The sequence below is a fragment of the Diadema antillarum genome, unplaced genomic scaffold, assembly GCF_040938485.1.
Source record: "Diadema antillarum isolate AM-2024a unplaced genomic scaffold, OU_Dant_1.0 seq00001573_RagTag, whole genome shotgun sequence".
NCBI lineage: Eukaryota > Metazoa > Echinodermata > Echinoidea > Diadematoida > Diadematidae > Diadema > Diadema antillarum.
Window position 1 is genome coordinate 29786 of NW_027272293.1, and position 21748 is coordinate 51533.

Genomic DNA, 21748 nt, shown 5'->3' on the forward strand with positions numbered 1-21748 from the left:
CGGGGGGTTTCAAGTCGATAAAAGACGCAAAAAAAAAAATCATAAAATTGCACCATTTACAACATCAAAAATGCAAAAAGTTCTCCCCGTGGGAGGGAGAACATCCCCCACCCACACCCTTCCCCCACCCCCTTCCCTCCGCTTGCTCGGGCTCGGTCGCTTGGCTCCCTCGCATAGTACTGGTAACCGCCGCCCTCCCAATATCACAAGATCATTATCCAGGCTACGCCGGTGCGTCTAAGCGGGGGGGGGGGGGGAGGGGGGTGTTTGACCTCGATACCCCCCCCCCCCCCCCCGGGCTTCGCAGCCCCCCCCCCCCCCCCCCCCCAACTGAAAAACGTTCCGCGGCCCCTGTACTGCATGGGGTGATCGGAAGCCCGACCTGGCTCTGGAGCCGGTCGAGCTGTCGAGGGTTCGGGTCGTGGTGATCAGGGTCATGTTATGTTAGGGTCGGCTCGCGTCGGCTCGCTGGTTACAATCTGCGCCATATCTCCACGCACGCACGGTACGTGCAGCGCAGTATCTCGCACACAACACTGCAAAGATGACACACCGACGACGCGTTAAGCGCGTCGCGACGACTGGATCACTTGCATAGCGCACTAGCTATGCAGTGTTGTGATGTACTGAGGGAGCGTGAGCTGGAGGTTGACCGAAAGATCGGCTTAGCATCCACCTGTCTTCGGGGATTGTATAGAACACTACATACAAGTACAACACGGAGATTATGTTCCGCGGAGACTGCTTCCTGGCTTCGCGGAATCCCCGGTTCTGGAGAGCCGCAAAAAAAGAAAAGACTTCTCTGGACGGACGGATTTTTCTGTCTATGACTACGAGCTGAGTTGACCTGCAGACTCGATCTCGAGAGCGTAATCCACTCGCCATTAAATGCACCAGAAGTTCGTTCTGTATAAAACTAGCTTCGGCGGCCCAGCTCCTCCCAGGACGCGATCCAGGACCCTTCCCTGCCTTGCCCCGCGAGGAGAAGAACAAGTGAAGTGGCCAAGCTCAAGTGCAGTGGAGAGGCCCATTTTCGGTTTCACCGTTCGATTCACCATGGCATCAATCAACATTATCGTTCAGTTGGAAGTCTGTGTGCACTGACTACTAACGTTAGTAAATTTACTAGACTCTAAATCAGCAAGCTTCACAATTTGTTCTTCAGCAATAGAAGCAGCTCTTACTGGCACTGTAAACTGCAGTAGATCTACGTACGATAGTTACAGGTAAGCCCAGGCATTATTAGCACTGCACTGACTCGATCATGATGTACAATTGTAATGTTATCTAAATTACAAATGGATGCAGCTACATAACAATAACAACAATCACATATTCACGCAGTGTAAAACTTAAGATCTACTTTGTAACGTAGACCCTGCCACCTGCCATCATTATCATGATTATCATGAAGAAAATAGCCTCATTTCTCTTTGTCTTACATTCCATAAAAGTAATTAAAACAAATTAAAATAAACTCCCTGCTGCACTATACCACCTGCACCTGGTCCAGCAGTGTACTGTAAAACATGATATATTCGCGGCATGAAATTTTCGCGAATTGGAGCCGACAGCCTTTTTCGTGGCATGAAATTTTCGCGAATTGCTACTGGCATTCAATGCATGTATGTAGTGTAGACAAAAGCTTTCGCGTGCATTTTAATTTCGCGAATTTTGGCGCTCGCGAAATTCGCGAAATTAAAGTGCACGCGAAAATTCCTCGTTTTACAAGTATTGATCCAGATCCAGATCCAGATCCAGATTACCGGTAGGCCTAGATCTAACTAATTTTTTTGCCGATTTTTACCACGGTTGGATAGACCCATTCCACGTACAATTGTACAGTCTGCCGTGGCTGCAGCTAGCTCTCTGTCAATAATCGCCTACTGTAAAAGTGGTTTCTTTGGCAGTGGTTTTATTTTCACGCTTTGAGGTTGAACCGCGAATTTGACATCACGCAAAAATGTTATGAAAAGTCGCGCAAAATTAACCACGCAAGGAAATGTTTTGAACTCGTCGCTTGTTACAACGCTATTGCGCACATGCACACATGAAGATTCCGCGCATTGAGTGTCGTGATGGTCAACACACACACAGCGATACTGCGCAATGTAGGTACATTGTACAAGCATGTTTTAAAGTACCGGTACTCGAGAGACGGGATTTCAGGTAAGCCTGCATTTGATTTTAATTTCTATTTAATATAATGAATAAAAGAATAAATTTAATTGGATTTATAGTTTGGGTTTTCATGTGCAAAGTAAAACAGTTTTTGCATACTGTGAATTCACAATGTACATGAGTACAAGTAATAAACCAGTATGCGGCAGGGTGCCTTTTTTCTGGCAATGGCTCTTTCATTCATCAATAAAACAGCATAAAGGTCATGTGTGCTTAGTCCCACTTTTAGAGCACAAGCAGGAGTTAGTCGCAAGTGTTATGGGAAGTGTTACCTGACTGGGCGTTTTCATTGATGAATGAAATGGCCCCTGCTTCACATACAGCTATAGGGACCCTGTACAAAGCCTGCCGCAAACGGGGTGTCTATATATTGTAGAAACCTATACTTTTGCATGTGGTCAAATTTTGGCATGGGAGGTCGAACCTTGATACAGGTTTTTTTTCTTTTTCTTTTTCTTTTTCTTTTTCTTTTTCTTTTTTTTTCAAATAAATTCAATGGGATCGCCTTTCCTTTGGTATGCTAGTGTGGCTTCATTTCGGGCATATTCTATATGACAGCTAGGATTTGGACAGGACATCACTTTAAAGGGTATTACCCAACAGTGTGATTTTCACTAAAATTCAAAATATAAGGTCTTGTCACAATAATGCTCTTGGTTTAACTCTTAAAGGGGAAATACAGTCCAAACATACATTGTAAGTTGGACTGATAAAAAGAGTAAAATCTTACAAGTGCAACCGTAAAAATTTGAAATCAGATGAAAAACAAGGAAGTTATGACATTTTGAAGTTTTGCTCATTTCTGCAAAACAGTTCTTGAACAGTGGATATGAATATATGCAATTATGAGTGAGCTAACATGTCATAACCTTACAATTTTCCATTGATCATGTACAACAAAATGACAAAAATCAAATATTTCTGTCATTGAAGTCTGAAACATGATGTTAATCATTCCTGGTTGAATAGCTTGAGAATAGTGATCAGTTCTGAGATATACCAGGATTTGAGCCTCGTGGGTAATTGCGTTTGAATGAAACACTGGAAATTTCAGAATTTTGTACTAAACTAGGCATATGGCAAGTTGTGAGGGGATGACATGCTCACTTTGCCATTTGCACATGTACACATTGTATTCATATTGACCGTTCAAGAACTGTTTCCTGAAAACCTAATGAAACTTCAAAATGTCATAACTTCCTTATTTTCTCCCGATTTTGATCAAAATTTTACAATTGAACTCGTAATATTTTATTTTTGCTTATCAGACTAACTTATATTTGGACTGGATTTCCTCTTTAAGGATGCACTTGACAGCCCACCATGTTGTCTCGATAGTCTGCATAAAATAGTCGAAATCTAGATGCTTTTTTTTTTTCTATTTTTTTTTCTGTATTCCATGGACTGTACAGTGTCCATGGTACATACAATGTAACAGTAATTATGCTTCCCCCATACAATAAAGTCATTGGTCATTTGGCCAAGTAAAAGAAGAAAAGCAATTTCTTGTCCTCACGAACATTCAATTTTGATGCTGTGTCAATTCTTTTTTTTTTTACTCTTTACTATTAATTCAAAATTCCAGTGGAAAAAAAAAAATGTGTTTTGTGTCCCCATTCACATTTTTCTGAGTTACAAAATTTAAATACTTTTTTTATATTAACCACTTTTTTGCGGCCAAAATAACATCGGAAATTCGCCTTCCGGTTGTGATTTCATGCTAGCATTGCATAGGAATCTCTGATTCAGTGTGTATTTACTTTCAAACTACTAGCCAAGAAACCAGTTGCTACTATGTATGTATGTACATGTAATATTGTTGGCTTGGATGCCGCACTGTTGAGAACATCAGCTGATCATTCATTGTGAATGGACAAGTGTCTGCTCACACTTGTTATAAGTTTGCATTATAATATGCCTGATCATGGCCGTTGCTTGGTTTCATTATAAAATAAAGTGAATTCTTAAATGTATTGTACTCGTGCGCTGCTAGCGCACTAGGATGCCATTGCTGATTCGCACTGCAAATGATATTCAAACATGTGCAAACTCAACCTACATGTACATGTTAATATTCCACAATCCAAACAATCTTACATTTGAGTCTCCAAAGTATAGTACAAGACACTTTGAGACACACTACCGTAAATACTACGGAATAACTCCATTGATTGAATTGAAGCTCTCAGAGCCAAGCTGTACTCAAGCAGACTTACAGTTCCTACTGTACCTACAGTGTACATGGTAGTCTGTTGCACATGATATCACAAAATGTACAGGTACACTGTACACATACAATCTTACAAGAAATACAATGTACATGTACACTGAGTATCAGTAGTGCAGCTATCAGTTCAATATGTACGACCTGTATGCACACAGCACTGCCGTAAAGTTATTCCAAAATTTGTAGAAAATTTGAAAACTAACAGTAATTATGCAACTTTTACCTGACTTTGGAGACCCACTCACATTGTACAGTATACATGCGGTATATAAATGCAGCTGTAGTTTAGGTTGTGAAATGTGATCTGTGTATGATGTGCAAGTGCGTGTCATTGCATTTCAATCCTGGGTCATTAGCAATACTGCAAATTACATTATTTGGCCATAAGATTTAGACATTGGGCTACGCATAACTACGTCTGTAGGCAGTTTTCAAAATTCACCAGTGATCACCAAAGTCATGAACTCATCGCATGCAAAACATACACATGTATGTACATGTACATACACCTACAATGTAGATGCAAAAGAAAAAACTTGTTAAACAAAAAGCCCATATTAGAGAATTGTATTTTATGTTTGGTGTGGTGTGATGCAAGTTTGTGTTGTGAGATTTGTAAACCTTGTGCTTGTTGATGTCAAGCAAATATGTGTATCTACATGTAATGTTCGTACAGTTAGAGGGAGTACATGTAGACATCTTACTGTATACATTTTATGATCTCCCCCTGGTAAAAACAAAAATTATAATAGTAAAAGAATAAAAGATGAAAAATGAAATAAATTAAAAAACATAAAAATACATGTATATAAAGGGTTATTAACATTTATTCTTTTAGTTTATTGTGTTGCATGAGGCAATCTACATTGTACAGTCAGTTTTGTGTAGAACATGTGTATTCTGAAGATACAGTATTTATACATGTACATGCATAACAGTATGCAGCGTGTTCAAAAGAAATCCTGTGCCCTTGTTTCTGAAATGAGGGTCATGTGGGAGGGTACTTGCTTTCAGGTTACTCACTGAAAAACATAGAGTACTTGTATTAATGCTGAAATGCACTCCCTTGTTCTGTATTTTGACAATCAATGCATTATGTTGGTGGTCAAAATTTCTCATTTCAAACAAATAGTTTACCTTTTGCAGTAAAGTACTCAACTGGTAACTAAAACAATGACTTGACATAATTTTATATTTTGAGTATTGCAAAAGCTCTTAATGAGGGATTGAATTATAAGTGAGATGCGACTAGAACAAGAAATGATCCAGTCCTTAGCCTTTAAACAAAACAAAAAAGAAAAGAAAAGAAAGGTCATTGTCTTGAAATTGATGTGAAGGTAATGAGCGTAGTGTTTTTGGCTCCTGGGGCCTAAATTGTACATTTTCATCTTCTTCGTGGATACCCCATGATGAATCGTCTCACTAAACTTAGCAGGTACAAATGTAGCATCCTAAGGCTGTGTTTATGCTTCCCCTTTTCGGGCCAGAATCAGCGTTTTGAAACGTGATTAGTGCAAAACGCTGTTGCGTTCATGCTCACTTCGATAGAAACGCTGATTCAAAACGCCGATCCAAAACGCACAAAAAGGTTCGTTTACGATTGGCGCTTCTGACTAATCACTTTTGACGGGGAAGCATAAACGCAACAGCAGGCTTTCAAGTGTTCCTACTTTTCCTACTTTTTCCTACTTTTTTACTGCTTGTCCTACTTTTCCTACTTTTTTGCTCAAAATCCTACTTTTTCCTACTTTTTCCTACTTTTTTGGTGAAAAAACCCGCAAAAAAAAAAATGGTGCAAGGCTACTTGAATAATTGATATTCAGAAATGATGAGTAGACTCTAGTTGCAGATTCTTACCGATGGGGAGAGCCTCTATCTTCAACATGAAAGAGGGACAACACAATCCAATCAACCACAAGACTGCTGCCAGCCTCAGCTTTTGCTCCTGTGAAGACCTTTATGTGATTGATACCACTGATATTGCAGCCTAGGACTTGGAGCAGTGCTGAACCAGCTCTCATCATCGCTCAAAATTACCAGGTAAGCTTGCCATACACTTAAAAGTAGAATTTGACGTCAAATCAGATAAACAGGGAGAAATGTGTATTTAACAGATCCCACAAATTGTGAACAAGGAATGAGAACAACAGTAATTACTTAGCCATCTTGAAAGATAAAGACTAATAGGAGAGCTGAAACCTCTTTATGGACAATCTTAAAAGTTGATGGCTTTTTACATCTTAGAAGTATTGTTTAAGAGGTTGAATTGTATCACAGGTAAGACATACATTACCTCAAAGAACTTAGAAGTAAGCAGGGGATGGAGGAACTTCAAGGAAAACAAACACAAAAACAATATTTCACTATCGTTTAAAGATTGATTGAAGTTGAAACCATGAGACGTTGAAGTCCACTTCCTGAAGACACAGAACTATCAGGAATATATAGAGAGAAAAGCCATCTGAAGCATACCTGAAAAAACCCAAACAAGAGCAAGTGTGTGAATGTTTTAAATTGAACCGCCAAGAACAGTTTGTTAAGTTTGGAGGAAGCAACTTGCAGAAAAATTAGAAGCCATGACGACTTTTTATTCCACAGATCTTGCAAATTTTAGTTAAGGCTGAACATCTTTTTATTATCCAGCTAGTTTGAACAAGATGCAAGAAAATGGTAGAACAGAAATCCCTTAATGAAAGTGATTAAAGTGTGATGTATCGTTTGAAGTGACACACCCAAAATATTGAACCATGTGAAAGAGTCTTGGTAAAATGTGAGACAAGGAAACTTCTTACAAAAAGTGAATGGATGGATGTGTAACATGTCAGTTGTGTCAACATACAAAGCTGTAAGTTGAAGGTGAAAACCAAAAGAACAGTGGAGAATATCAAAATTGAAAGGACACAAATACACTCTATTTAAGGGGGGATGAGAACTGCATGGTAAATATACAGATCATCTATTGTGTATTTGCTTAAATGACCAAAACAGTTTGTTAATTTTGGAATTTTCTGAGAAATCAGAGAAGCTGGCAAGGACTTAAATGATAATGACAGTCACTGTTTATTCCCCAGATCTTGTAAAGAGTAGTTTATAAAATTGACAAGCTGAAATACTGAGCCAGCAAAATATCTGGAGAATGAAAAGCAGAACCTCAACCTTGTAAAATTTCAAAGGCTGAAGGATATGATATTCTCAAAATTATATGAAGAAATTTGATTTCAAGAATATTGAATGAGCTTAAAAGTGCCTGGAATGATATTGCAAAATGGAGAAACTTCCTAAAAAGATCAAACAGCTGTATGAATATTCAACAAAAAGGGTCATGATGAGCTGAAAAGAAGTTGAATGTAAAAAATTATTAACTATCCGCGGTGAATTTGGCAGAAATTGCAAACAGTAAGAAATCATTGGAAAGTACAGAATGATAAGTTTCTACCATTCTTTCTAGATTAACAAATGTAAGTTCATTCAAGAATACATGGAATCTATCATCTACAGAACACCAAAGAAATGAAAACTGATTTATATTCGTTATCTACAGAAAATTATCAAAAATAGTCGTGTTTGCTACATATAAAGTCAGTAAGACTACAGACAATAAGAAACAAAAAGCAGATATGCATATATGCTCCTCACTTTTATAAAGTGGAGTAATTTGGTTATATTTAGTCTTCTGTTACTCTACATGTGACAGTACTACATTTCCCTGATTGATACTGAAATGTAAAGTATTTGATTTTTTTTCTGTCTCTCTCTTTGGATGTTTTGTGTCCTATTGGTTAAAGTGTTTCAAATTGAGCTTGCCTTTAATATGCTTCCATCTATATCATATGATAATACCAAGATGATATCTCTGGAAATTCAGTGGTGGACACTGTGCCATGAACTCACAGTATTTGAGTGTGTAGATTTGTAGTGGGCCAGGATTTGCAAAATAGGGATGTTAATGCATTGGTAGGTATTATAGTGGGGTGGCTTAGTGACAAATATACTGATAATCGTGACACGCCGGACAAAAGTGTGATTTTTTCCTCAGACATTTGTATATATATGAGGATCAAAATTAGGGGGTGCTCCAAGAAATCTGCTAACAGAAAAAATGAGAAAATACCCTTAATTTGTACATAACAATAATGTCTGAATTCAAAGACTATACACAGGGCATTCGCCAGGTTTCTGTACAATGCAATGCGATGTACATGGTTGCTAGTCTTAAAATTCAGACCCTCAATACGACATATTATGTGCATGTTTACAATAATACACCGTTTTTACTGGTTTTCCTATGGTAACAGGTGGTTTAGTCTGTGTTGCAGACCTGAGGGAGGTGTGTTGGAACAGTCCAGTTTTCTTAAGCATCTTTTCATTAAATGATTTGATATTATTTCTGGTAAAGGATTTTTTTTAGTACTGTCTACCTCCTGTAGAGAAATGGCAAAGAGTGAAATGTGACTCTGGCTCACATACTTTAAATCTTGGGCAATGACTGAACCAGGTGTAGGACATATGTCACAGCTCATTTTTTCTCCCAGTACCACTAGTTTACCAGTAGAAGAGCTGCACATTCCATTGAGAACTTAGGTTTTTTGGGTATTGCCCTACATATTTCCAAACAAATTTAACCCATTTCCTCCAAGATTGTGTGAATTCCATATTAGCGCAGGGATTACCCGGATCCCGTAAGAATTTTTTATAGTCCGCACTTCCCCTCTCTATATGTTTCTTATTTCTTATGGGGGTTATTCAAATGTTCAAAAAGGGTAAAAGTTTGTTTTTACAGATGAAGTTGAATTTAGACAATTTGAATATTTTTGAATATATGTTAATATTTGTAATTTCACTCATAAAGAATCAAAGCGTTTGAATATTTTTGGTCTGATAGCTATGTATAGACATGTTATTCAAAAGTAAAAGCAATGTTTGATTGGTGCACATTATCCAAAGGGGGTGGGATGTAGTTGGCTGGTGAACGAAGTCTATGGGGAAGTTTACAAAGTTGATAAAAATAAAACAAAATCGGCATAGAGCAGAATCTAAATCACAATATAATGACAAAATTCCCGACCCCAAAGGCGGTTGATTCAATGATGCTTTATGTCAAAATACATTCCACCCAAAATACATATTGTGATTGATAGGAGGAAAAAGTATGGTACATTAAAAACAACAATAGTTTAACTAACCCCATTAATCCAGCAGCATAATTATGATTGTTAAGTTTTATCGCCTTGTCAATTGAAGATGATGTTACATAATGACAATTATCAAAGTCAGCTAGATCTACTAGTATATCAAGAAACCAAAAAGAAGGGGTGGGGTGGGGAGAGAAGAAAGTTATCGGTATCTGTAGTTTTGGTTTTCAGTATATTTATTTTAATTTCCTTAATTCCCGTTAGGTCACCATGGATTGGAGCGTTAGTGTACTAGTAATCTGCCAGGAACAAACACAAGAAAAACTTAAAGGTCCTATGTATACTTTTGGGAGAGTGACTTGAAAAAAAATTTCAGGATATCACATTTCATGAATAATATGTGTAGGTCTGGGGGCATTTCATGAAGCATTTTGTCCGACAAGTTGTCGGACAAATTTGCTCTCTGCCAATCAGATGCAAGGATTTCTGTAGTTTGTAACAGTTTGTCAGAAAAATATCCGACCAAACTGCTTCATGAAATACCCCCCCCCCCCCCTGTTGTATCACAAGACATCCTACCATATACAGTTTTTGCAATCAAAGCAAACATATAAGGAGATATCAGTATTTTTCTCATTAAAGCATAAATGCGGATAGTTTAGTCTGGAAACATGTTATTATAAAAAATATTGTTCACATTTTGTGTTATTAACAATACTTAACATTGATTATACAGATTCATTTTTTTTACAGAGGTTCTTTCTATCCGTAACTCACACTTAAGAATAATTTTCAAGCACTAATTCTGGGTTTTTGCCTTTAATTGTCCACAAAAAGGAGCACTCAATGCATAAAAGGTGTATGCTTTATTTTTGGAAAAATGTTGAGGAGATCAGGAAAATTATATATATTGATGTAGATTTTGGACCTGAAGGAGCAGTTGAAGCATTTTTACGAAACAATGCCTTGTGGCATCATTCTTATCATCAAAATTAATAATGACAAACTCGAATGAAAATATGAGGGGGGAAGAAAAGACGAACATAATGACATGAGACAGCTTGGTAAAGATTAAACGCTAAAATAGACAATGCAGCCTCTTTTCTCAGTTCATACTTATCCAGAGTGTGTGCTTTCTTTTCAGAACCGGTATTATCATTCAGATAGGTTAGGGGAATCCATTGAATTGAGTGATACATCATTTTAAAGCTTAGAGTCTGCTCTTTCAGAATCTGTCCTTCAAGGACAAGTCCACCTTCATGCGCACGTGGATTGAGTGAATACAACAATATAAGTAGGACACATCACAGAAAGCTTGGAAAAAATCGTACAATCCGTTCAAAAGTTAAGATTTTTTAAAATGTCTGCACAGTCGCGGCTGGATGAAAAGACTACTGCAGTGTATGATGTCACATGTGCACATTGTAAGGAAAATAAAAAGAGAATTTCACAAAACCATACTTTTTTTTTTATAAAGTTCACATTTCTTTGACTTGCTACTGACATATATTAAGGGTAATATTAATCCCCCTGCCTTCTGAAAAAGAAGTCGAGTATCCTTTTTAAAGTGAAAATATGTTGAATTTTCTTTATTCATTCTTTATATCGTTGTACACATGTGACATTACAAGGTACAGTAGTCTTCTCATCCAGCCTCGACTGAGCAGAAACTTCAAAAATTCATAACTTTAGAACGGATTGTCCAATTTTCCTCAAACTCTCACTGATGTGTTCTTTTATTGTTGCTGCATTCACTCAACCCACATGCTATGAAGGTGAAAAATCTTTGTCTGGCGACTTTTTGTTTATCAATTATACCAACCGTGATGGAAATCTCTTCAAATTCACGGACGTTCTAAAGTTTTCTTTAAGTTTAACCAAAATCTATATATGTAGTTGCCATGGCAACATACCACTTAACACTAATCAAAAGTATTTCAAACCTCTATACATCCCGTCGATCAGTTGTACCTATTCAAATGGAATCTCTTCCAAACTGAAAAATAGCCTCCTGTAACTAACTTCAACTAAAAACCCTAGTTTTTGGTTGCCATGGCAACGTACAAATCAACAATTATATTTGACCCCTGCTTTATACTCTTGGTACCTTCTATATAACGTTCATATCAAATTTTGTGAAAATTGAATCTTCCTACCTGGAGAACTAAACAAAAACATGATTTTTAGAAAAAGTTCATTGACCTTTGACCTTTGACCTTAGGAAAATTCACTCCAAATTCAGTCAAAATATTTCACTTGTTCTCAATATTCTACCTGCCAAGTTTTATCCAGATTGGATATTCCTGACGTGAGAAATAGCCAAAAAACCTATTTCACAAATAAAGGTCATTGACCTTTGACCTGTGACCTCCTTCCCGGCATCAATTTTTTTGGAGCACCCTATTTTTTGAGAAGGTACATCATGAAGTACCTTTGGTGAAAAAATCATGCTTTTGTCCGCCGTGTCACGATAATTTCACTAAGCTACCCCACTATTAATTTCACTTTGTAAGGCCTCACTGTCATGAGACAATCCATTCTTCATGCATGTCTTGCCAGAAATTATGATAACACATGCTCTCAGAGACTAATACTGACTGCCACATATAAGTAGTTTAAATTCTCCTGTTATTTTAAAATGTTTGAACACATGTTACATGCTTACATGGATTTGAAATTGAAGGTCTCTTGGAAAGTTAATCTATTGCTTATCTCATGGTCATTCAGCTGGAACTTGAAAGCATAGTAGTCTTGAGCATTACTTGAATAGCTTTGTCAAACATCCTTATTTCCAGTCTTCTTCACACTTTGAAGTGAAACATATCTTTACAACTTTAAATGAATGGAGATAAAAGTGTCATCTTTTTTTTAATTGATTTTGTCAAATATCCTTATCTCCACTCTTTTTCACATTTTGAAATGAAGCACATGTCTTCACAACTTCAAAACATTCAAATAACTGTAGATAAAAGATGCCATCTTTTAATTATGGAAGTATACAACATACCTTTGGCATTAGTGTATAACTTACACATCATGGAATGTTTATGACATATTTTGTGGGATGATAAGATTATGTGACCGTGCATCACAAAACCAACAATAAGTCTTACACACTGATTTTGTGTTAGGACTGAAAATAGGTGATATGGGCCAACCCAGCCAATCTCGAGTTTTTCATATTTTCTGAAAGAGCAAGTCTTCTTCTATATTATACTAAAGTTTAGGATCATAAAACAAAAAGGAAATTGTGTTTTTAGCAATCTTTTTCTGGAACACTTTTTTGGTAGAATAGTGTGATTAGGTGTTTCTCATAGAGGCCTCTTTTCATTTCTTTAAAAAAAAACTGTCCATACTCTTAACTTTCAACTGCAATAACTTTAGGAAGGATGATGCTACTGCTCTGAAAGTTGGCATTGATCATCTACAGAATGTGTTAATAAAGCATGCAAAGCTTAATCTGTTAATCTCTTCATTGTTGCTGCTCCATCGGTTAACATCCTGTTACTAAGTATTTGTTCCATTCATTGCAGAGCTAGCACTGCTTAATGAAGATTAAGCGCTTGAATAGACGCTATACTTCAGAGCCCCTTTACTCAGTTCACATTTTCCAGAGTGTGTGCTTCATTCCAATATTAGGATAGGTTAGGAGAGTCCATTTATATCGAGTTATACATCATTTTTAAGCTTAAAGTTTGCTCTTTTAGAATCTTCCCTTAACTAAAAATCCATGTCGAGTGACTTTTGTTGGTGTTGCTATGCAGGGTCACAATGGTAGGTGTTCATGTCAATCACAGAATGATGTCTTTTCTATGCAGATTCATATTGCCTGTACGATTGAACATGCATTTCTGTTTGTTTCCTGACATTGTTCTAAGGAATGTCTGCCTTTGTTGTATTTTTCAGGCTCTCCCAGGAGCAAAAGTGAGGCTGAGGCAGCAGGGTTGTGAGTACAAATTCAGATTTACATGTAACATCAAGGGTTCTGGTGAGTCTCGACGAAAACTACTCCAAATTGCCTGCACATGTCCTGATTTATTCCTACTTTTTTTCTCAAATGTCCTACTTTTTCCCTCTCATGTCCTACTTTTTCCTACTTTCTTAGAGATTCTGTTCCTACTTTATTCCTACTTTTTTACATTATCCCGCTTGAAAGCCTGCAACAGCAATTCTAAACACGTTTAGAGTGACGTCATCTAAACGCCTTTCCGGTTCAGGTGAAAAAGCGCACGCCCGGCCAGCCAGCTACCCTGGCCTGTGCAGTTTTCCCATGTACTGTGCATACGCATGTCTTTCCTAGCTGCTCTCTCCAGGCCAGGCCACCGATCGCAGCGTGGGCCCCAATTTGACCTGCCTCTGCTGAGGTCAGCGAAGCAATCGCAAACGCTCTTTCCAAGACTGGAAGAAAGTGAGCATAAACAGTGCTCCCATGAACGGCGTTTTGAATCAGCGTTTCAAAACGCAGATTCTGCCTTCGCAAATTGAGCATAAACACACCCTTAGTTGGATAGAATCTCAATTCCTTCAAATGGGCACCATGCCCCACTTGGGGGTCCCAAGGGGGGCCCAAGGGGGGCCCAACACACTCCCCAGTACGGAATCTTTAAAGATTTTCTCTAGAACCAGAAGTGATTGAGCTACACGCGTTGTACATGTATAAAGTTAAAGAGGAAATCCAGTCCAAGTATAAGTTAGTCTGATAAAAAAGAAAAAAAAAATACAAGTTCAATGGTAAGAAATTGACCAAAATCAGATGAAAAATAAGGAAGTTGCAATGTATGAAACATTGAAGTTTTGATAATTTCTCCAAAACAGTTCTTGTACAGTGGGTTTGCATTATGCAAATGAGTGAGCTAATCATGTCATACCCTCACAATTTTGCATTGATCGTGTACAAAAATATTACAAAAATTCAATGTTTCTGTTATTGAAGTCTGAAACATGATGTTATTCCTGGTTGAATCACTTCAGAATAGTGATCAGTTGGGTGTATTGAAGATATGAGCCTTGGGCATGATTGTGTTTCAATTAAAAACAGGAAATTTCACAATTTTACGTACAAACTTATGTATCATATGGTAAGTTGTGAGGGAATGACTTGCTCACTTTGCCATTTGATATTCATATTGACTGTTCAGGAACTGTTTCCCCCCAAAATAGCGAAATTTCATATCTTCCTTATTTTTCATCCGATTTCCATCAAATTTATACAGTTGAACTCGTAATATTTTACTCTTTCTTATCAGACTAACGTTTATTTGGACTGGATTTTCCCTTTAATACAATGAGTCAGTATATTGATGACTGGTGTTTCAAGTTTGTTCATGGCAGACTCAAGGGTGCCCCCCTCCCCCCCCCCCCCCCCCCCGACCCAGCAGGAGTGAGGTGGGATGGGTCCAAATGGGGACGTACGTTGTACACGTTCATATTCTTTTTGAAAACCCCTTGATGAATGTCCACCAAACTAAGCAGATAGCATTCCAGGGGGTTGACATCTCAGTTTGTTCAACTGGGCACCATGCTCCCCTTGGGGGCCATTAAGGGGCCTAATCCCCATCCCCCTCCACCATTTAGGAATATTTACAAATACCATCCCCCTCCACCATTAAGGAATATTAACAAATCTTCTCTAGAACCAGATGTGATGAAGCAAAGTTGATACTGTGAGTTTGTACATTGATGACTTTAGTTCCAAGTTTGTTCATTGCAGATCCATGGCTGGGAAGGGATCCAAATACGGATCCAAATACGGACCTACAGTGTAAATTGTACATTTTTATCTTTTTGCTGCAAACAACATACTGTAATGGATTTTCACCAAACCATTAATAGAATCTCAATGTGTTTGAATGGGCACCATGCTTTTCTAAAATGTAGCCAACCCTTGATCTACCATTGACTATAAAGTTGCTGTATTTACTCAGAGTACACTGTACCTCAGGTTCGAAAGAAGAAGGCTTTTTAATGTTTTTTTTTTTCAGGATTCTCTAATTTGGAGATTCTTAGGTCCTCTGAAAGTCCCAAGGGAGATTGGGGCATGGTGTCTAATTTTTATAACGGTATCTTGTCATCTTGGTAATGATGACTGCCAAATTTTATGACAAAATTGCTCATTGATGTGAAAATTAGGCCCAATTTGGTTCCCTCCATTCCCCTCCCCCCCCCCCCACCCCATCACATGTCCCTGGATCTGCTTGTGAAAATTTCTGAGTTTTCAGTAGAAAGAAAAATTCTGGAATATTCACTTGTTAAAAACTTATTCTATTCCCTCATATTTATTTATTTATTTTTTTTTTTTTTGTGAATCAAAAAATCAGCCCTTATTAGAAAACATTTGAGTTTGGGAGGGAAAAAATTAAAAACACTGCATGCTGTGCATGTTGAAGAAATTATACATGTTCACAACATAAATGTTACAGTTTTCACTTAAATTTTGGAGTAGATACACTGTACTTGTATGTACATTGTATGTACAATGTGCATACTTTATGTACTCCAAAATACCATTAAATGTCTCTTTATTACACACTCACTCAGAATGGTAAACATGCTGCAGCCTTGAACAGCATTCATGTGACCTGTAACACAAGAAAAATGTACTGGTCTGCTTTGGCATGGGGCAATCTGAGTGATGTAATGAAGGATCAAAGCTGAGGAGCCATTACTAGCTCAGTCACAATCACACAGACACGATTGACAAAATTAATGCAGCTCTTTGCCATGAAAAGCCATCTTACCACTATTTTGACTAGTATAGACCCTTGATTAGATATGGGATTCAGTAATGCTGCCCTGAATAGATGCTACAAAGGCAAATTAGACAACTCCTAATAACATCGTAGAATTTTACTAAAATGCTGGCTAGTTAGTGTTTAAATCCCTTTGAGTTAGGACAATATTGATACTTGTCTGGGTGTTGCTTGTTGTTAACATAAGCTTCACACATGATCATGAATCTCCATCGAACTCGGCATTCTTGAGTCCAGTTCATGCAATCCGGTACGAACCAGAGCATGCAGTTCCGGTCTCGGGCCCGAAAGTTTATGTTTTTTAAATCAAAAGAACAGAAGAGGCAAAGAAAAAAAAAACATAAAATGAAGTGAATTGTACAACAAAAATCCCCATAATAGCTGAACATGCAAACTTATTTGCTGGTTGTTGTTGTTTTTATGCCTCCGCCACGAAGTGGTGCCGGAGGCATTATGTTTTCGGGTTGTCCGTCCGTCCGTACGTCCGTACGTCCGTACGTCTGTACGTCCGTACGTCCGTACAAAATACGTCCGTACGTCCGTCCGTCCGCTTTCGTTTACGCGATAACTTGAGTAATATTCACTGGAATTTTACCAAACTTGGTCCAAGTATGAAGTATGATGAGGCAATTATTTGATTAGATTTTGGGTGAAATCGGCAAAAGGTCAAAGGTCAAAGGTCAAGGTCAAATCATGAAATTGTATCCGTTTACGCGATAACTCAAGACTGGATGGAGTAAATTTCACCAAACTTTGTTGGAGGATGATGTATGATGGGACAATTAGTTGATATGATTTTAGTGACATTGGCAAGAGGTCAAAGGTCAAAAGGTCAAGGTCAAATGCTACAAATGTTGCAATTCCCCCCATATCTATGCAATGCCCAAAGGTATTTTCTTGAAACTTGGTGTGGACATGTACTACTGCGTAAAGATTCTCCAGAGAGAGTTTCATGTCATAAGGTCAAAGGTCAAAAGGTCAAAGATTAGGTGAAAATGTTGCAATATCACTTTTCTTGCAAATGGTTTTAATGTATCTTCGTGGAACTTGGTACATACGCATGTACTGACTGGCAGGGATTATCTAGGGAATTTAGGGGTCATGGGTTAATAGTCAGGGGTCAAAGGTCAAGGTCAACTCCTCAAAATTTTACTATTTCCCTCATATACTAGTATATGCAATGCTTGCATTATTAGTTTCAAAACTTATTACATGCATTACCTAATGGAGATTCTCTTGGAAATTTCCAGCCAGAAGGTCAAAGGTCAAAGGTTAAGGGTCAAAGGCCAGGTTTCAATGCCCCCCCCCCAAAAAAAAAAAAAAAAAAAAAAAAAAAAATCAATTTTGTACCGTCATTACACTCTTTCTTCATACCTTGGAAATTACTCAATGCATAAACTTATAAAACGGTCTGTCAGAATTCAAGTAAAAATTCTCAATTCCCCAAATATGTGTACCTGCACTCTTAGAAAATTAAAGCAAACCCAGTTCAAGACATTTCTGACAAACCTGTCATTTCAATATTTTGCCAGTTACGTGAAACTGTCATGGATCACACATTGTGAAGACATTGTACTATACGCCTATTGGGAGAATCATGCATTATGGCGGAGGCATCAGTCGCCATAGCGACATTTCTAGTTTTAATAATATGCCATATTTTCTGATGCATTGTATTATGAAAGGCAAGTATTGAAATTCAAAATGGCCACCAACCTGTCTATAGCGGCCAATTTTGTTTTTTCCCTTGGGTGGCCGCTATAGACAGGTTTGACTGTATTTGGGGCTGCAAGAAATAAAAAGAAAGAAATAAAAGTAATTTGTGCAGCTGACTGCCAATTTCTTCATGCAGTCTCATTACAGCAGTTTTCAAGATAATCACAGTCATATTCTTTCACTTTTACGGTCAGTTTAAAAGTAATGATGATAATGTTGTTAGTTGTCATTTGCAATTGTACAATAACTCATGACAATGATGATAGTGATTTGGAAAACTATTACCATGATGATAATTGTTTTCTTGTTTGTAGTGATGATTAATAGTGAGCTATATTTCATTCCCTTAAGACCCAAAGACTGGTGACTACACAACACATGATATATTTGTTTTCCTTTATATTTTTTTTCCATCCCAGGTTTATTCCCAATCAATTTTACAAGTGCAGAAGACAAAATGCCTGGTGGAGCTACTATTCATTGGTTTCGTCTTGGTCTGCGTCTCCATGACAACCCAGCCCTTTTGGAGGGAATGACATTAGGGAGCGAGTTTTATCCCGTCTTCATATTTGATGGAGAAGTGGCAGGTACAGTTTGGGTTTTACAAATGTGCTTGTACAACTGTATTAGCTTCATGTAAAGGCATTGATCCATATCAGCTCAGTATATCAAAGTCACTCTTTGTGTTCTGACTTGGGGCTTCAACATGCAGCAGGTTATAAATACAACTCGAGCTGTTAGAGTCCAGAAAGGCAAGATCCGAGATCGCAACTTCTCAGGTCCAAGAAGGCAAAAAGGGAGATATGAGTTATCATTTTTGCGAGCCCACCGGAGGTGAGGGGAGACTAAGGGATCGCCTACGCGTCTGTCCGTCCGTTGTCCGTCCGTCTGTCGTCCATCCGTTGTCCAGCAGGTAAATGTCCCTTGGGGAGTTGAAAGTCACCACAAGGTCAAAGGTCATAGACAGGGTCAATGAACTTCCTTGAGTTAGAAAAACATTAATTTCTTCTACGCGAATGGGAGAGACACATTTTGGCATTTGCCTTGTTTCAACCTTTTATGTCTAAGAAGGTGAGGTATACAAGATCATGTCTCCTTACTTTCGCGAACTTAGATCTTGTCATCTTATTTCCGTTTGTCCGTAAAGGCAAGAAGGCAAAATGAGATGTTGAGAGAATGAGATCTTACATCGCACCATCTCCCTTTTTTGGACCCAGGAAGTCAAAAGACAAGATCTCGCAACTTGCCTTCTCTTCTTCTTGAGTTCAAGAAGTCGAGATCCGATCACTTTAATAACTTCTCACCTTCTTTGACACAAGAATTCATGGAGACAGGATCTTATATACAATGTAGACATCCCATGAAGATCTTAGGACAGATTGAGATAATATATCGATACAATGGGCCATATGTATACATGTAAATGTTAGCAATTGCTTGAAGTACAAGCAAAAGGTCTAGCTCAAGCAATTGCTTATAGAATCTGTATACATGAGCTATTGCTTGTGCAATCATACCCTACCACTCCTGCAGAACTTTGGTCTTTATACGTAATATGGATATGAAAATGATGCATAAAAGAGAACGCTCCAGTTCAGCCAAAGCTCAAGCTCATTTTACAGAGCTTGGAAAATCGTAATTGCTAGCAAGAACAAATAAGAGGTTTGTTTTATGCAGACATTTTAAAGTAAACATTTGGTCTCTAAGCCATTGCTTGTGGGCAGCAGGCAATAATTGCTTGTGCCTGCTAGCAAATTCAGCTTTTGCTCACAAGCAATTGCTTGATTGTATGCCTACAGATTCAAGCAAAAGCCTAGCACAAGCAATTGCTAGTTTTTATGCATACAGCCCAATATACTGTATGTACAAAAATAGCTCACTGCTTATTGCCCACATGTTGTGCAGAATTCTGCAGATAATACTATAGTGTGTAATTGAAAGTATTGGGACTTGCCAAGATTGTGAGAGGAGATTCAGCTGAACAAGTATTGTGGTTTTATACACACTGTAATTTTCTAAGTCAAGCAAATTGTTAAATCTATGCTACTTGTCTGTTGTACAAAGGGAATATTAATGCACCTGAGCGAAAGGGGAAGGGAGTGGGACAAAACCCCAGATCAGGGACTCTTGAGCAGTCTTCTTTTCTAGAACCAGAAGTGATCAACTTTACAGTGTACTGCTACGACTTAGATTGATGACTGTAGGTGCATGTTTGTTCAATGGCAGATCTATATAGGAGCGGGCAAGGGGAAACCAAATTGTGTGTGATAAGTGTTTGCCATGAAAAACTAAACCTTTTACACTGTAGATCTCTAAACTCAGTAGATCAGACAACTGCCTCCCCCCCCCCCCTCCACCCAAAAAAAAAGGTGTACATGTAGTGTCATAGTATACTAAAGGCTATGTACTCTTAAGATTCACCAATATAAAAAAGCTGTTATTGAATATCTTTTCTTTAATTTTGAGCTATGTTAAACAACTCACTGTTTATATTGCTTGTGTTTTGAATGCTTTAGTCTAAATTTGTAACAGTTAATGCCAACTTTTTTGTCATGCCATATTATTGAACTTGGCATCATTTACAACTTTGTTTACAATATATTCTATTGTAGGCACCAAGACATCAGGTTTCAACCGCTGGAGATTTCTGCATGACAGCTTAGAAGATCTCGACCAACAGTTCAAAAATCATGGAGGAAGGCTGTTTGTGTTCAAAGGAGACCCTTGTGACATCTTTCGAGAGTTATTTGTAGTAAGTTTGCCACTTTGCTTTGTAAAGATAAAAAGTGTTTAAGAAAACACACAAAATTATATGTAGGCAAACTAGCAAGGCAGAAATAAAATGATACCCTTACATTTGTACAGATGTGCTGTAGTGCATCATAATCTTGTCATACTTTACAATGATAATATGTATGAATTCATATCTAATAAAAACAGAGGCACACAATTATTTTTAAAGCTTGAACAAATAACTATACACTAGTTATCATGCAACCTTCTGTCTGCCATCACGATCAGAAGATTAAGATTATTTATCTTTTTTTTTTCCTTTTCTTTTTCTTTTTTTTTTCTTTTTTTTTTGGTTAAAGGGGAACCAAGATATTCAGATATTATATAAACACTGCATCACAAAACCGACAAAAATTTGCTGGATATGGATTTTTAGTTAAGGGCAGATACTGGAAGAGCAGACTCTAAACTGTAAAATGATGTGTAACTCAATTCAAATGAACTCCCCTAACCTACCTAAATAATGGAAAGAAAGTACACACTCTGGAAAAGTGTGAACTATGTAAAGAGAAAAGAGGCTCTGAAGTACAATGTACACTGTCTATTCAAGTGCTTAATCATTACCAAGCCGTGTCAGCTGTGCTATGAAAGGGACAAAACACAGGATGTAAACCACTGGAGCAACAACAATGAATGGATTATCAGATTAAGCTGAAATTGAGCATGTTCTATTAACACATTCTGCCCATGATTAATGCTAACTTTCAAAGCAATGGTGTCATCCTTCCAAAAGTTATTAGAGTTGAAAGTAAGAGTGTGCAAAGGAATTCAAGAAATGAAAAGCGGCCTCTAAGACATACTTCATCATTCTACTCTCCCCCAAAAATGGGTTGTAGAAAAACTGCTAAAAACCCACTTTTCCATTGATGTTAAGATCCCAAACTGAAGAATAATGTAGAAGAAGGATAGCTCTTTCAGAAAATATGAAAAACTCAAGATTGACTTGTTTG

General features: G+C 37.7%; 1 protein-coding gene across 3 annotated transcripts in view; it reads left to right on the forward strand.

Moving 5' to 3' along the window:
- Positions 1-717: 717 nt before the first annotated feature.
- Positions 718-21748, forward strand: part of LOC139710840 (cryptochrome-1-like) — a 54756-nt gene continuing 33725 nt past the window's right edge. For 2 of the 3 annotated variants that reach the window (XM_071622760.1, XM_071622762.1), the window contains exons 1-3: positions 1206-1226; positions 18425-18592; positions 20618-20757. In XM_071622760.1, coding sequence (XP_071478861.1) covers positions 18463-18592; positions 20618-20757 — 270 coding nt within the window. In that variant the 5' untranslated portion in view covers positions 1206-1226; positions 18425-18462. Of the gene's footprint in view, positions 1113-1205; positions 1227-18424; positions 18593-20617; positions 20758-21748 lie in introns of those variants that run through there. The other variant, XM_071622761.1, reaches the window with a different exon arrangement.